The 17,400-nt window shown below is 50.7% G+C and overlaps 1 protein-coding gene and 1 long non-coding RNA gene across 15 annotated transcripts in view; one reads left to right on the forward strand and one right to left on the reverse strand.

Annotated features, from left to right (window-relative positions):
* Positions 1-17,400, forward strand: part of MEGF11 (multiple EGF like domains 11) — a 336,757-nt gene that overhangs the window by 260,490 nt on the left and 58,867 nt on the right. For all 14 annotated transcript variants that reach the window (XR_011439787.1, XM_023655041.2, XM_023655033.2 and 11 more), the window contains 2 exons: positions 5,922-6,058; positions 10,733-10,945. Coding sequence is in view for 13 of the 14 variants with exons in the window: in XM_023655041.2 (XP_023510809.1) it covers positions 5,922-6,058; positions 10,733-10,945 (350 nt within the window). In the remaining variant the exon portion in view is untranslated. The remainder of the gene's footprint in view (positions 1-5,921; positions 6,059-10,732; positions 10,946-17,400) is intronic.
* The window catches only part of LOC111776163 (uncharacterized), a 48,333-nt gene continuing 43,254 nt past the window's right edge, over positions 12,322-17,400 (reverse strand). Inside the window, exons 2-3 of the long non-coding RNA XR_002812111.2 lie at positions 16,122-16,269; positions 12,322-14,824 (exon numbers count right to left, since the gene is read on the reverse strand). This is a non-coding gene — a long non-coding RNA (uncharacterized lncRNA). The remainder of the gene's footprint in view (positions 14,825-16,121; positions 16,270-17,400) is intronic.

The following is a 17,400-nucleotide window of genomic DNA, read 5'->3' on the forward strand; positions in this document are numbered from 1 at the left end:
GGAGTGGGGGTTAAATACAGATGCCCAGGCTCCACCCGCGACCTCTGGGACCCTGGATGTCTATTTTTTGTTTTTTTTGTGAGGAAGATTGGCCCTGAGCTAACATCTGTGCCAGTCTTTCTCTACTTCATGTGGGACACCGCCACAGCATGGCTTCACAAGAGGTGCTGGGTTTGCACCTGGGAAGTGAACCTGCGAACCCCAGGCCGCCAAAGCAGAGTGTGCAAGATTAACTGCTACACCACTGGGCTGGGCCCCCGGGATTTCTATTTTTAATAAGCTCCCCAGATGATTCTGAGGCAGCCAACCTTGTCTGCAGGTCTGCATTTGGAAATCATTAATTGAGATGGTAGGATTTTCTTCTGTGTTTCTCAGAACCCTAGGGTTTCTTGGGGGCAAGGGTAGGGGTGGGGAGCCTAATAATTAGGGCTGTGGCTCCCACACACCCTCACTTCTCCATTTTAATTTACTTTCTATCCTGAGGTTCTAGGTAAGATTTCACATTAAAAAAACAGGGTCTCTCAGCTTTAAGAGGCTTGAACACCACAGCTCTATCCATTCCTTCCTTTTCTCAGATGAGGGAGCTGAGGCCCAGGGAGGCTAAGTGGCCTGCCCAAGGCCACGCTGCTGGCTAAGAGGGAGGTGGGGCTCGGATCCAGGTCTCCTGAGCCCTAAATCCCAGCCCTTGGAGTCAGTCTGTCTCTTCTGAGGAGGACAAAGGGGCTTCTGTCGCCTCTCCCACACCTGCCCATTTCTCCCACCCTGAACCACTCTCTGGAAAGGCCCTCCCATCTCCAGCCAGCTTCCGGAATTCCACCTCCCACGGGCTGGGTCCTTACAGGCCAGCGGCAGGCAGTGGGTTGGATCAGGAGGTGATAGGGGGAGAACAGGCCACAGGCAGGCTCTGTACCTGTGAAGCCCTTTCTGGAGAGACTGGTGGAGGCTGGTGGTCGAAGAGGCTGGAGGGGGGCAGGGAGCCAACACGTGGAGGGATTTTTTTTCTCTCCAACACAGTGAGAGTTTTGTTCTTCCAGATGACAGGAAACTCTGTCAATAGAAGCCTTTAGACTCGGGGACTTTATGTTTTTAATTTTATTGTAGACAATTGCATTTCTATTTTTGACACAGTATTTAACTTGCAGATTTGTATGAATTATTAATACCCCTTGTGCATGCAGAGTCACAGTGTAATGAAGCTGCAGCGCAGGCCTAAGGCCCCTCCCAGGAAGGGCTGGGGCCCGGGAGAGGGTGCTGGGCAGAGGGGTCCTCCCTTTGTCATCCCCCATTGCCTCACTTGCCTGCTGGCCCCGGGGGGCTTCATCCACACTCAGAGATCTAAAGGATACGATTGCTAACTCACGTGGGGCAGCCCCCCAAAGGATGGAGGCATTGTGCAGAGCTGGAGAGGAGCCGCCAGGGACTCTGGCCCTCCAGGCCCCTCCTCAGAGAGTCCTGCCACTGGGCGCTGAGTGTGCCCACAGGACACTCCACTTGCCCAGCTGTGGTGAGCCTGTTCCAGGAGGGGCCTCTGCAAAGGGCCTGGGGAATTAGTTCCTCTCTTTTTCTGGGCTCTTAGACCTTGCAGGAGAGAAAAACCAGGTGTGAGTAGTTTGATGAGAGTGGGCACTGCAGCTGGAGGGGGAGGGGGAGATGTGACCGGCCCTCTTAGGAGTTCCCAGTCTGATGGCGGATGCTAGATGTAGAGTATGCATGTGTCCACACACACACACACACACACACACACAAAGGAAACCACAGGCCCAAAGAGCAGGGAACCAGGAGGACTCTCGTGGAGGGCCAAGAGGAGTTTGAGGCTGAGGCTGTGGAGTCGTGGAAGCTCAGGCTTGGGAAGAATGATGCGTGGAGCCCCGCGCCCCGGCCTGTAACTGGGTCATTTCCACAGCACCCACACCAACCACCGTTCACTGCTGTTCAGTGTCCTTTCTGGGCATCCATGCCACCTGGGACTGCAGCGATCATTAGAAATGCCTACAGATGCTTGGAGAGGCTGTGTGGTCTCCTTGGCATGGCCCAAGGCCTTTCACCATCTTGGCCTCCTCCTTTCTTATCTTCCATTTCCATGGGCTTCTTAAAGTGCGGCTAGTTTCCCAGATTTTGACAAAGCATTTGGTCTAACCAGTTCTGAGAGGAGCAGGACTATGGCCTCACATCATCTCTAACCGTCTAGATGCCACACAGCACAAGAGCCCACTACAATGGGAGACGCGCACTCAGGTGACCATGGGGCAGATGGGTGAGGGCGTCACAGCAAAGTAGCACAGACTGGGCAGCGTGAACAACACAAGTGTAGTGCCTCACAGTGTGTGCTGCTTTGCCATGACAGCCCTAAGCCATGTGCCCCAGGGTCTGAGGTCCAGGGATCAGCAGGGCTGGTTCCTTCCGAGCCCTCTCTCCTCGGCTTACGGATGGCCGTCTTCTCCCTGTGTCTTCACGTGCTCTTCCCTCTGTGTCCTGATCTGCTCTTCTTATGAGGACATCAGTCATACTGGATTAGGACCCCCCCAATGACCTCATTGTAACTTTATTACCTTTATAAAGTTGCTGTCTCCAAATGCAGTCACATTCTGAGGAGCTGGGGGTTAGGATATGTGACTCTAGGGGGACACAATTCAGCCCATAACAGCAAGAGAGAAACCATGAGGCCACAGCCCTGTCTTAACCTGATGCTTTCCTGCCTGCTTTCTCCCCCTGCCTCTCCCCAAAAGTCTGTTCTTCCAACAGCAGTAATGAATTAGGTATGTGGCTCTCTTCACCCATCTCAGTCCCAGGTTACACTGGCCTCCTACCACAGGCCACCTCATCAGGTGTCCACTCGGATTGAATTAATATTCATGAAGGACCTGCTCTTTAAGGCCCTGTACCCGGTTCCTTCACAGCTCTAATCTCACTTAATCTTTACAACCACCTGGGAGACTGGGGCTTACCACTCCCATTTTATAGATGAGGAAACTGAGGCTCAGAACGATCACACGACTTGTCCTAGCTCAGCCATCTGGGCGGAGGTGGAACTGGGATTTGAGCCCAAGTCCTGACCATGAGTCCATGTTCTTTCCACCCCACCAGGCTTGAGGGCAGACTCCCGTCTTCTCTCAAGAACCCCTAGAGTTCGTGGGGTGCAGTGAGAAAGGCAGGCCCCTGCCACACCTGGGGTACCCCCACCACCTCCAGGAGGAGGGGACCCCTCCTCTGAGTAGCTTTTCCCTGCCCCTCTCCTCGCAGGCACACATTGTCCTCAGCTGCTGCTCTGCCCTCTCAGTCGCCCCTTCCTTTCCCCCTCTGAGCCCCCCTCTCAGCTCCTCCACTGTCTCACTTGTGTGTGGAAGCGAAATCTGAGCTAACAGGTCTCCAACTTAATTCATTACAAGTAAATTGGATGATATTGAAGGGTGATTCTGGTCAGCAGGATTTTCCTGACTAAGCCAGCCTCCTCAGGGTTGGCAATTATTGGTGGTTAATAATTGTGTGTTGAACTAATTGATTAATTAATTGTAGGAAGGTCCTTGATCTGCATAAGAGAAATGACTGTCTCTGGTGTGAGAGGCAGAAGGGCAGCAGGAGACAAGTGCACGTTCAGATTTCTGTTTGAAAAAGACCCAAGATTTCTATTCATCATTTTAAAAGTTATCTAATACCACAAGGCTAATACCGAGGGAGGGTAAAGCAGTCCCCTGCCCCACTCACAAACACCACTCCTGAAAGGAACCATGTTCAAATCTTCTAGGTTTCTTCTGGCACGTCCCTCCGTATTTCCACATAACATGCCTTCCTGCCACTTCCTGACTCCCCCATCGTAGATATTTGCTGAATCTATTGGCTCCCTCCTGTAGAATAAGGCTCAGCTCTGTCATTCACACCCGTACAAACACAGCTGCGCTTCCCCTTCCCTCTCAATGGGGTTTTATTACAATTTTTGGTTAAATCATTTTTTACTGTTTATGTTAATATGCCCACATATGTGTTGTTACTAATTTATCCCTAAAACTCTCTGCAGACACATCTGAAATCTCTCAGTTTGGTTTCCGTTTGTTTTGTTTTTGAGGCCACACTTGCAGAACCCTGAAGGCCTCTGCTCCTGCCACGCAGGTGTCATCCTAGGACCTCCTTTCACCACCATCCTGCAATGCCTTTGCCTCTTGCTTCAGTTGGATTCCCTGTTTCCAGGAATCTGCATCTTTCTTTTCTTGAATAATTCTCTTTGATGGAAAAAATCCTCCAGTAGCTTTCCTGAGAAAGTGTTCATGGAAAGTTAATTTTTGAGGCTGTTCTCCCTCTTGAGAGTTAGTTTAGCTGGGTATAGAATTCTAGGTTGGAAATGATTTTCCTCTGAATTTTTGAGGCATTGGCTCCATTGTCTTTTAGCTTCGAGTTAAGATGTCTGATATCTTGGGCCAGCCCCATGGCTGAGTGGTTAAGTTTGCACACTCTGCTTCAGCAGCCCAGGGTTTCACCAGTTGGATCCTGGGCATGGACATGGCACCACTTGTCAGGCCACTTTGAGGCGGTGTCCCACATGCCACAGCTAGAAGGACCCATAACTAAAAATACACAGCTATGTACTGGGGGGATTTGGGGAGAAAAAGCAGGAAAAAAAAAGATGTCTGATACCTTTTGATTCCTCTTTTTTTGTACATGAGTCTCTAAAAACTTTGAGGCTCATTTCTTTATCCATGGAAATATAAAACTTTACAGTGATAAGCCTTAATGTGGGTCTTTTTTTCATTTTTCGTGCTGGATACGCTATAGGCACTTTCAGTTCAGAAATCAATGCTTTCCATCCTTCCATTCTGGGAAATTTTCTTGTATTATATTTCTCATTCAATTTACTCACCTCCATTTGCTCTGTTCCACTGTCTGGAACCCCTGTTAATTAGACGTCAGAATGCCTGGACCGATCCTCTAATTCTATTACATTTTTCTCTACTGTTTTCAATCCCTCTCTCTCCCCCTCCCTCTCTCATTCTACTTTTGGGTGATTTCTTTACCTTTATCTTCCAGCTCTTCTGCAATTTTTAAAAATTTCTGTCATCTTATTTTTAATTTTCAAGAACTCTTTACTGTTCTCTGGAATCCTCCAGAATCCTGCCAGAGGGAGTATAGTCTGGTAATCTGCATTCTAGGAGCTGAGCAGGGGAAGAGAGCAGAGTCTGATGACCCAGCAGGCGGAGTTCCATATAATCCCCATTCTCGTGGCACCCCCACCCTCAGCTGTGCTTGGTCTCCAGTGTCCAAAGCCTGTGTGGGTCAGCCTTTCTAAAAGTCATGGCCAGTCCTGGGGAGTCAGCTTTTCTGCCATCACAAAGCAGCCTGATGTCTTCCCACCTCAGCAGTTACTGCCCCTCCATTTCCTCTTCCACCTTCCAACTTGTGACGTCTCTTGTCCTCTGCGGTCTCCTCTCCCATTCCTTTCCCCTAGTACACTCATGTTAGCTGGGTTTGGGAAAGAAGTGGAGATAAATGTATGCTTCCAGACCCTCACGTTTAGTCACAGTCTCTTCTTTGTTTTTCCTCAACACTTTGTTATGTACCGTGTGAGAGCACTTGGCACCTGGCACTGTACTTACCTGTTTTCTCATCTCTCTCCCCAGTAGACTGGGAGGGCAGGAATCGAGTCTCACTCATGTTTTTGTATCCCTAACACAGGGCCTGGTATACCACAGCCACTCACTAAATGTTTGCTGAATAATTGGATGAGCAAGTTGGCCTCAGTCTCCTCATCTGTAAAATGGGGCTTTGGAGCCATGATGTCAGCTTTCTCTGCTTCTGTGATTGAGGAGAAAGTCCCGCTGAGGGGTTGGGGTGGTCTCTTGGGCCATGGCAGCTGTGCCACTTCTAGGAGAGAGGGGCCTCCAGTTTGCACCTCAGAAGCACCACCTATGTGTGTCTTCCCTCTTCTGTTGCAGGGAGCAGTGTGTGCCCAGCCCTGCCCACCAGGGACGTTTGGCCAGAATTGCAGCCAGGACTGTCCTTGCCACCACGGAGGGCAGTGTGACCATGTGACTGGGCAGTGCCACTGCACAGCCGGATACATGGGGGACAGGTAAGGATGGTGTTGACTATTGCCGTTACTGTTCATGTCGCTCATTTTTCCCAGCAGCCTTGCAGAGATGAGCTGAGGTTTACCAGCCCAAGCATTCTTCTGCCAGTTCTCCCGTTCCTTTTGCAGAAAGCATTCTGAGTCCTCCTGCCAGGGCAATTCATCCCCTCATCCAGCCCAGTGCCCCACGCCCTGAACTTGCATTCAGTCACCTGCGGAAGGAGGCGAGCCCCTAAAACCCACTGTCTGGTTTCTGCCTTCCCAGAGGGAGGCAGCGGCACTGACAGTCTAATGAAGCTGAGAGTGTAACCTCAGGTCACACATTCTGCATGATTTCTTCTAGTGTGGATTTTTATTCCTAATATGAGTGCTGCCATTAGTTTGCGTCCTCTGAAGCCCTATGGCTGAGAGCAGACTGAACAAGGGCACCAATGTCCTGGAATCAAGCCAGCCTTGCAGAGTGGATAATCCACAGAACACCTAACTGGGGAATTACTGTACGTGCACATTTGCCACAGCAGGAAGAAGGATGCCATGATGATCGGGTAGGAAGAGGGAGAAGCAATAACCAGGGTGTCTGATGGTGAGTGAGTTCCGGCTGGAAGAGGACATTTGCCCACAGGACCAGGCCAAGTCTCCTCCCTCTCACTGTTGACCCTAGGTGTCTCCTGGAGCAGAGAGAGGGGCAGTAAAGAGGGGGCTCTCATGCCCCTTGCCTGGTTCTGTGGGATCCATGTCTCATCTCTGGCTCTGGATTTTGTTACTGTGCTCAGAAGGTGAGGGAGAGGAATATTTATTCGCCGTCCCTCTACCTTCCCTGCCCAGGTAACATCAGGGAGCAGGGATTGGGCTGAATCAACCAGCGAATCCTTCTGGCTCTGACCCACATAACTGGGCTCCTCCAGATCTCACTGGAGTCAGCCCCAAATCCTTGGTGATGTCCAGAAAAGAGATTTCCCACTTTTTTCCTTGGGCTTGCTTACCCCTAGCTGGAAGTCTTTTCAGCCAGATCTGATCTCTGTGTGAGCCAGTGTTCATCTCCATGAGTTTCCCAGGCACAGAATATGGGGTGTGGCATCTGGGGATCCACCCTCCCTGGCCTCTGTCAGAGACTGGGTCCCTCAGGGGAGCAGGGGTGGAAAGACTCAAGCAGTGAATCCACCTTCCCACCCTCACCATCTCCCTCAAAAAGGAAAGCTCAGGATGAGCCACAGGGACAGGAGCCAGAAGACCCCAGAACCAGAACAGGACCCCTTTGTTTCAGTCCACTTTCACGTGAGAGGGCGTACAGCCCCCTTGTTGTTGGAGACGAGCAGGCCCAGGTCTCCAACTGGCTGGACTCAACGCCAGTAGACCCTACCTCATTGGCACTCTTGATTTTCACTGCCAAGATATACCAAATGGAGAAGTAATCCTAATCCTTCTTCTTGTTGGGGCCCAGCCCACGATCCTGGGGCAGAGAGAAATCCCAAAAGCCTGAGGGTCCTCTAGCAAGCTGTGCCAATTAAATACAGAGGAGAGTTCAATAGAAGGGCCGGGTAGCATTTGGGTTTCCCAACAAATGGGCCGCCTGGTGTTTAATATTTTGTAAAATTGCCTCCATTAATTTTGTAGGTGACAGCTACATTAACCCACCCCAAATCATGGCGAGCATATTAAAGTTGAGTGGGTGTAATAACGCAGGCCTCCCCGGATAGGCAGAATCCAGTGCAAATTAAACACGAAATGTAACGAGGGCTTTGCAGCTCATTTTGTAATTTAATTGAGCAATGTATCTGGTTGTTAATGGCAATATCGGACACATTAGATTGATATGTTGCAAAGGAAGGATGTTTAAGTAGAAAACTAATTCCTGCTGTGATTACCCTTCTGTTCCACGGGCCCCGTTATTAGCGTGCTTTGTGTAAAATTCATTAGCAGTCGTTGCTTGATCTCTAAATAAATAAGTTGTTTAAATTGTGAGTAGGAAAAAAAAAAGAGGCTGATTATGTAAATGGATTAGGTTGTCAATATTTCATTTCCAGATTCTGTTTCTGGGGCTACAGTCAGTTGCTTCATAAATATGGCGGCATGGGGAAGAGCCCTTTGGTAGGAGCTGGCTGTCCAGGGCTCTGCCTGGTCCTGCTGGATGGCGCCCAGCAGGAATGTTCCAGGGAAAGGGAGGAGCCGCCAGGTGTCTCCTGGCTTGAGTTTCTTCCCCTGACATCTGAACATCCAAGGAGAGCCAAACTGAGTGACTTCTGGGGGGACCCATACTGAGGCTGAGCAGGCACTGGCAGTTCAGACGGTGATTTTCCAGCTCTTCCTCGCTCTGTGTCCTCCCCTTCTGCCTCAGTCTGCCTCCTTACCTCCCCCATCCTACTTCCCCTCCTCGTTCCTGTCTTCCACTGGCCATTCCTTCTTCATCCCCGCCTTTCTTTCCTTTCCCTCCCGCTGTTTTCAGTTCTCCTTCTTTTCATGAGGCCTCAGACTGGCTAAAATGCAGCAAGATGATCTGGGGTCATCCGGGCCACTTGCAGGCTGCGTGAGCTCGTACAGTCACCTCACCTGTCTGCATCTCAGCCTCCTCAACTCCAGAGTCAGGGTGATGAGCCATCTGCTGCTTCAGGGCCTGGGGACAGGGTTTGGGGCCTGAGCCCCTCTCCATGGGTGCCTGGGGCTGTAGCCACGAGTGCTCTTGCATTCTACCAGATTCCTCCTTTTGCCACCGTGGCTGTGAGAGGGGAGAGTGAGTGGCATTTCCTGTGAGGGAGTCAGCAAGGCTAGCCCCCAGTCACCCTCCTCCTCTCCCTGTCATTGTGGGCGCAAGGCAACAAAGAGAGAGAGGAGAGAAAGAGACCCCCCAGTGGAGAGTCATCGAGGCTCATGCCTGACACACAGCTGCCCTCACCCCCAGGCGCTCACAGGCTGGCCCTACCACATCACTGGGGTCTGGCCACTCACCCTCATCATGGGCAACTGAAGGCACCCAGACATGGGTCTCCCCACCCTGTTGTGGAGAAGAACACTGGTTCCAACTCCAGACTGTCTGAGGTTTAATGAAGAAGCTAGGGTTGTGGGTTTTTAAACATCTTTTATGGCCCCACCCCCATCCCCGACAGATTATTGTAGAAGGCGTATAGAAAACCGGGAAAATGGGAAAACATGACAATTGAAACACTTGTAATTCTTCAAGTTCACTCCATTGTTAGTATTTTGGAATTCTTCCCTTTGAGCTTTTTCATGCGAGAATCTGAAGCAGAAGGTAGGATGGGCTCTGTTATGAGAACCATAGAAAACAATACTGACAAGAGTAATAATAATAACTAACATTTCTTCTTGAGCCCTTACCATGCGCCGGGCACTTTTCTAAACATTTACACACATTGTTTCATTTAATCCTCAAACAACCTGGTGAGGTTGCATTCTTCTCATCCCATTTTGTGATGAGAAAGCGGATGTCAGAGCTGTAAGATCAGTTCTCCATTTTCCACATTGTTGAAGCAGTGCTGGGACACAGATAATCCAAAACTCCCAAGTCCAGAGATTATTTCCGTTTGTCTCTGGGACACAAGAGTCGCCCACCTCTTTACCCCTTATGGCCCCAGTTTACCCCTTAACTTGACAGGATCCTGTTGCTGTGACAATGAATTTGCACCCCTGAGACATAGCTCTGAGCTGGGGTGAGGGGTGTCTGGGCACATCCAGGAAACCAGGTGATCAAAAGTGGGGTCACAGCCACTCACACCGGATCCACAACCGAGGGCTACGAGTCCATGAGGTCTAATAACCATCAATATGCTGGGAGCTCCAGGCACCAGCATGGGTGGAGGCAGGAGGCAAAGACCCAGTTCTCCTCCTCGAGGGGCCCAGAGGCTGACGGGAGAGCCTTAGCCCCACCCTTGAGGGGACCCCTGGTCCAAGGAAGAGGAAATAGCCGACTCATGGAGGGTTCTCCAGTCCAGTGAAGGAAGAGGCCTCTGTACTCAGGGAGAAATTCCACACTGGGGAAGGAGACACATCTCCCAATATGACACGGGAGGCTGTACATCTCCCAAAAGACTCAAAAATAGAAACAATGAGTGGCAATGAAATTACCCCATTTCATTAAATCTAAGATGCCACCAATTGTAAGATGCATTGTTATTTTGTATACTGCTAAGAATGAAAAACACTGGTAAGGTTTTATCAGTGACATGCCATCAGTTAAAAGACTTAACAGATTTCGGATGTGTTAAAATGTATTTTAAGGAGAAAAGATTTACTGTGTAGTGGGTACGGAAGTTTCAGTTTGGGAAGATGAAAAGGTTCTGGAGATGGATGGTGGTGATGGTTGCTCAACAATATGAATGTACTTAATGCCCCCGTACGTTAAAAATGGTTAAATTGGTAAATTTCATATTATGTATATTTTACCACCATCAAAAAATTTAAAAATATGGTTTAGAATCAATGAAATATGATGGTACAAACTCCTTGCTGGGGGACTGAGGACACCTGGCATGAAGGTGGAACTGACTGGGGTGACTAAACCATGGCACACTTCCTGGAGGAGGAGAGGGAAGAGGGGAGGAGGCCGTGAGGCGGGTGCAGCACACCAGGCCCAGGCCTAGAGGCAGGGGGTACAAGCTGGATGGATCTGGAGGGGCAGGGCAGGGGACCCAGCCGCAGCCTCAGCTGCGCTCTGCTATCCCACAGGTGCCAAGAGGAATGCCCCTTCGGGACCTTCGGCTTCCAGTGCTCGCAGCGCTGTGACTGCCACAACGGGGGCCAGTGTTCACCCACCACGGGCGTCTGCGAGTGCGAGCCTGGCTACAAGGGCCCGCGCTGTCAGGAGCGGCTGTGCCCCGAGGGCCTGCACGGCCCGGGCTGCACCTCGCCCTGCCCCTGTGACGCGGACAACACCATCAGGTATGAGCTGGGGACAGGTGAGCCCAGGGACAGGGGTAGGGTGGACATAGGTGGAGAGGGGGCTTCTCAAGGCACAGACCCCTCCCCCACCTCCAGCCTGACCATCCAGGCAGGGCAGAGAAAGAGCTAGGACATCAGCTCTCACCTTCGGTAACCACTTTGATGAAAAGAAGAGAAGACCAAGGCCACACAGAGTCAGGACAAGGACCTAGGCCACCTGCCTCTGTCCACTGCACTGGGCTGCCAGCATTGAAAATGGGCCAGTCTGGGACCACAAATACAGGAGTAAGGAGGGAGCTTGGTGACCCTCAGGGGAGCTGGGGTGGGAGTGGGGCCACACAGACCGGGGGGCTGAGGTGGATGGGCTCAGAGTGCCACAGGCTCTGGGGGCATTGTCCTGGAGAACATTTCCTCTCCACATGCTCTGCATCTAACCAAGCCCTCCCTGACCCCAAGGGACCCAGAGTCATGACCACCAGGGCAGAAGCAGGGGCTTGAGCCACAGAAGGGACCTTAAAATCAGTATGGCTCACCCTGGGGCCTGCACCAGCAGGCCCTGCCTAGGGTGGAGGAGCAGGATGGTTGAAGTGCAGGCCCTTCGTCAGGGCCTCAACTTAAGGCCAGCCTCCCGCTTCACTCTGTGTCCTTTGGGGCTTGAGGACAGTGGAGCTGAAGCTGGCCCCACCTGCTTCCTGAGGAGCCTGAATCTGGGAAGTGGAGAAGCCGGGCTTCCCTGGGCCCCCTCTCCCAGCTCCCTTCCCTTCCTGCTTCCTGCACCAGCTGGCACCGCCCTCTGGTCATCAGTGAGGCTGTGGGCCCCAGACAAACACCTCCACAGCCCTGTATGTGGCTGCCTCTTATCTGTGAGGGAGTCTCCCTTCTCCCCTCGGGCCCGGGGGGCGTGGTGCTGCTGCTGGCTGTAGGCTAGACAGAGACGCCTCTGTTTGCAGCCCTGTCGCTGGGACAACTCGGATTTGGTCTCGGCCCCTCTTCATTTCCAGCTTTTGATTCTCCACAAAATCACTTGGTCACTGCAAGCAGAGGCGTCTTAGCAAGTGTTATGACTTAGACGGAAGTGGTCCTTGGTCCTCAGTGCCTGGAGCTGAGCGGCGGGGGGTCGTACTGTCTGCAAGGGAGGAGGGTTGGAAAGGAGACTATCAAGAGGGGGCCCTGGAGCCAGTGCAGCTGGCTGGTATATAACCTGAGCATTCGTTCGCTCGTTTGTTCATTCAACAAACACCGAGTGCCTTCAGGGCTGGACCTCATGGAGGAAATGAAGGGTCCCTCAGCACCAATCCAGCTCTCAGGAACTAGGGTCTGGAACGCTCACAGGCACTGAGCACCTTCTACCGTATTTCTTCAAATACAAGACAACATTGGTAGTGAGGCAAAACTTTATTTTATGTACTCTCACAAAGAAAACACTGTCAATGGAACCATGCTGTGCCACCGACAGTTTATATCAGCGGTGTGAAAATGTGGGGGAAAGTGCATCTTAGAATCATTGAAATATATACAGCTGGCCCTGCTGGGTCCCAACGTGTGCCCAAGTAACAGTGACCCAGGGTTGTGTGCAGAAAACACCGTAGGAGACTGCTATGCTGGTCAGGGAAGGCTTCCTGGAGGAGCTGACATCTGAGCTGGGTCTGGAGGGCAGGTTGAGAGCTCTAAGGCTCTAAACACAAGTGTCCCACATGGCTGGCCAGGGGACTAGGCAGCTGCCTCAGATGGTTCCATGGTGGGGGACAGCACCAGGAATCCCCACCTGTGCTGGGAAGCCAAGGGAGGACCTTCTCAGGGACAGGAAGTGAGGCCGCCATTGAGGCCCAAAGCAGAGAGAGTCCCTGCCCCTGAGATCTAACCAGCCCCGAATTAAAGAGCTATTGTTTTCCTCCCGTGCCGAGCAGCATGCCCTGCATAATTTATCCTTCCTCAGAAGGAGTCCTCGATGCATTATTAATCTGGAAGGACTCCCTCTTCTCCGTCGCTAATCTCAGCCCATCCAATATTGATGATTATTTGCTTTACCGTCTTTAACGCGAGTCGTGTTTCAGGGATTGGGAGGCAGTAGCGCTTCTTAGGAGGGGGGCTCCTCAGTGTCTGCGTCCGCCTCCTGGCAGGGAGCTGCGTCACAGCCCCGGCTCCATGAGGCAGGAGGAGCCTGGCTTTACCATGTCTGCAGCCTCAGCATTGCATGGCACCCGGCACAGAGCAGCCCTTTAGTAAAAACAATCACTCAACTCATCTTAGATAGCCCATTCCTCTAGGTGGTTCTGCCCCTGAGCTGATAGCTACCCTATTTCTTTTTAAATATTTCATCCCTTTCTCTTGGCACACTGCCCCACTGACTGAGACCCCAACATTCATACGAAGTTTTCCTTCAGTCTAACTCAGAGTTTCTCAACCTCGCCACTGTTGACATTTGGGGCTGGATAATTCTTCATTGTGAGGGTCCGTCCTGTGCTTTGGAGGATGTTCAGCAGTATCCCTGGCCTCCCATCTACGTGCCAGATGCCAGTAGCAGCACCCTACTCCAAGTTCTGACAAACAAAAATGTTTCCTGGGCGGGGGGGCAAACTGCCCGAGGTGGGGAGCCTCTGGTCTCACTCTGGTCTCTCTCTCGAGCTGCACTTCGCTTTCTTCTCATGGACACAAAGAGCAGCTCTCTCCCTCTCTGTGGACACAGGTCACTCCTCTCTTCCCATGAGCTTTTGTCTGCTACAGAGCTTTCTCTTGGGATCCAAGAAAAGCAGAGAGACAACTCTAAGACTCCTAATCTCAAGGCAGTTAAGCTGCAGGTTCTGGGTGGGGTCTGGCGCCCTGAGTCCTGCCCTCAGAACTACCTCTGTAGTCTCAAATATGCACTTCTCTCTTTGTCTCAGTTTCCCAATCTGTCCATCATCTTTCATCAGCTCAGTGGGGGTAGAAGTTCTGTTATGGCCTTTGAAGGAAGCATCCATTCAACTCCCCAAGAAATGGAGTGTGGGATCCCCAGAAGCCTAGCTACATTTCCCCCCTGACTTCTGCAAGAGCTTGCAACAGAGGCTTGTAGCATCTTTCCTAGGGAGACAAAGTACTCCCAACCCCCAACCAAAGAAAGCCCAGCCCTCTTAGCCTCAGCCTCTCTCTGCTCTGTGCCCCTGCGGCTTCAAAGAGGTCGAATCCACTGCCCTGGGAAGGAAGGAAGTGGCTGGTGAGATTCCCCACACTTTATTCCCTTTACAGACACTTTGTAGCACACACAAAGAAGTCATCCCCTTCATAAAGGAATAACCTTGAGAAAGACAGTGCCTGTGTGTCAGGCATCTTCCGTGTCCCCTCCACAACTGGATTGTCATAGACGAATCCCAGCAGCCATGATCATGTGTTACCTTTGAAAGATTTGATTTAGCCAACAGATGCAGCATTGATAGAAATCTCAGAGCAGCCAAAAGAAAGGCAGAAAAATCCGCCCCGAAAACATTCCGCTATTGTTGAGCTTTCGGCTCCTATTAACTTGTGATTAATCTATGTCTGGGGAAAATGGACAACAGGGGAGGGGAACAGAGCAAAGAGAACCAGCCTAAACGCCAGTGATGGTGACTTTTGCCTGAACCTAACCAGCAGTCGCCTGCCCGCCATCGAATGGCTCTGCCGCCGCCAGGGAGAAGGAGAGCAGGGAACAGGGGACGCCTGGGAGAGGGAGATGTGACGAAGGTGCCCAGAGCATGGTGATTGCGGTCCTCAGTCATAATCACTCAGCCGTCATTCTCCGCCCTCTCCTCAAAGGGGTTTTGATGGAAAGTAGGAAATGCAGGAGTGCTTACAAGAAAGCATTTGCTGGCTCACTGTGTGTCCCGTATGCTTTTTGCAGGGTGGTGTTCCCGCCAGAGCGAGGACCTGTAAAGGGAGAAGCTGTTGATAGGAAAGGCCGAAGGGTGCCTGAGACCCTGTAGAACCCCTGGGGCTAGGCAGAGCTGCAGCCAACACGCCTGGTCATTCCCTGGGTCCCGCCTTGTCCATCTCCATGTCTGTGACTGAGCGGGCCTGCTAACCCTGAACCACATCCTCAGAGGAGGCCCCTGGGAGGTTGGGACTGAGGAACGCCGTGCCTAACGGCTTTGCTCAGAGTGTTGAGACAGAGAGTAGTGCCCCATGCCTTCTGGCTGAGGGTCAGGGCACCAAGTGGGGCCACCCACCTTCAAGGCACCCATGTAGGCCACTGTATCTATCCCCTTACAGTGTGGGACTCAGGGAAGAATTTTTCTGGAACCATAAAGGTCAGGAAGTCTTCAAACACTCATCCCTTACACTCATTCTTTTCTTTTTACATATTTACAATTTTTATTGCTTTACTTATGTTTATAGATATAATAGATGCTTAGTTTGGGAAAGTTAGAGAATATGTGGAAATTTAAAGAAAAAACAGAATCGCTCAAAAAATCATTTTCTTGTAATTTGTTCATTCTCCATCCATATCTGTGTATATCTCCATGACTTTTTTTCATATTTTAGATCATGACTTTCTATACGCTTATTTCACTTAATGCTATATCATTAAATAATTTGGAAAATATTTCAGTATTTCCCTAACATTCCTTCGTATTAATTGCCACAATTCGTTTACCAAGTACCCTGTTGTCGGAGGCGGCAATTGGCCGTGGGCAGAACATGGGCAGCTGGGCCTGGCTTTGAATCCCAGCCGCTGCTGACGGAGCTGTGTGACCTTGGGCAGGTCACATAACCTCCAAGTGCCATCTGTAGAATAGAGGCTGTAGTGCCTAAGTCACGGGCTTATTTGAAAATTAGAAGTATATGTGCAAAGTACCTAGTGCTTTAATAGCCCAGTGACATATTATTTATTATTATTTAAATTGCTTCCATTTTCCACTGTTATAAATAATACTTCAGGGAACATCTCTGCATAAATCTTTCTCCACAACTCTGATTATTTCCTTAGGATAGATTCTTAGAAATGGAATTACAAGACCCAAGGGTCTGAATATTTTTAGGACTCCTGATACATAACCCCGAATTGTTTTCCAAAAACCTTTACCAGCATTGAATATTGTCCTTTTATTTTTTTCTAAATCTTTACTGTTTTGATAGAGAAAAAGTGATATCCAGTTGTTATTTAGACTTCATGATTAATGAGACTAAACATGGTCCAAAATGATTATTAGCTACTTGCTCTTACTATTCAGGAACTGTCTGCTCCTGTCCATCCCTCGTTTTCCATGAGAAAATCCAGGGCTTGGCTGGGCTTCATACAATCAGTTTGTTCATTAATTCATTCGCCAAAGATGTGCTGAGCACCTCCAGTGTGTCAGGGACTCTGCTGGGCCCTGGGGTACAATACAGAGGTTAATCAGACAGACAAAGTGCCTGCCCCCGTGGAGCTGCCACCTGGCTGGGGAGACAGATGAGAAACAAGTCAGCAGACGCAGAAAGTAATTACACATAGTGAAAGTACTATTTATTCCCCAATATTAAATTGGGCAGTGAATATGAGCCAGGCACTGGGGATCCAGCAATGACCCAGGGAGACAAGGCACACATCTTTGTGGAACTTCAGAACCAAGACTTGTACCCAGGAGCCAGCCCGGTGGCACAGCGGTTAAGTTTGCACATTCTGCTTTGGTGGCCTGGGTTCACTGGTTTGGATCCTGGGTGCGGACCTACACACTGCTTGTCAAGCCATGCTGTGGCAGGTGTCCCACATATAAAGTGGAGGAAGATGGGCATGGATGTTAGCTCAGGGCCAATCTTCCTCAAAAAAAAAAAAAAAAAAAAAAAAGACTTGTACCCAGCATCCTCCTACCAACCCAGAGCAGGCTTCTTTCGACATATCCCGTGAGCTAAACTCTGGAGCAGGGAAGCAAGTGACATGGGGAATCTAAGAGCCTTGTCTTTACCATTCAGCGTCTTCTCTAGAATGTTAGTCTGGGTCCTCCCAGAAGCAGACGCCAAGTGCAAGAGATTTACGGGGGAAACAACTGTGAGGGGGAAATGGGGAGGGTGCTGGGGAGGCTGGGAGAGCATCAGATCACAATGCAGGTCTGCCTTGGGGGAAGGAGAGAGGGAAGGAAGGCTGGGTGGAAAGTCTTAGACTGCAGCACAAGTCTAAGAAAGTTTGGCAAGAAGGAGAGTCTTTAAGCCAAAGCCACCCGTCAGAGGAGTCCCAGATCCCCCAGGAATGTGCCCACCTTAATAGGCCTGCTGTGCTCTAGCTGGGAGCAGCCCAAGGGAAGTGTGGCCTCTGAGCAAATGTAGTGATGGATTTCAGACATAGCAGCTGGGGCCATCAGTCAAGTTCACTTCCGCAGAAGCTCTTGAGAAGTACATTGTCACCACACCTGTCATCCCCCCGATCATGAATTATTGGCTGTTGGATCAGACCTTGCCAGCCAGAGATTGCCCAGTCTCTAGAGGTCGTGCCAGGCAGCCCTGCCTCCAGCCAAGTGGTCCTTTCTCTG

This window comes from Equus caballus, chromosome 1, assembly GCF_041296265.1.
Source record: "Equus caballus isolate H_3958 breed thoroughbred chromosome 1, TB-T2T, whole genome shotgun sequence".
Classification (NCBI taxonomy): Eukaryota; Metazoa; Chordata; class Mammalia; order Perissodactyla; family Equidae; genus Equus; species Equus caballus.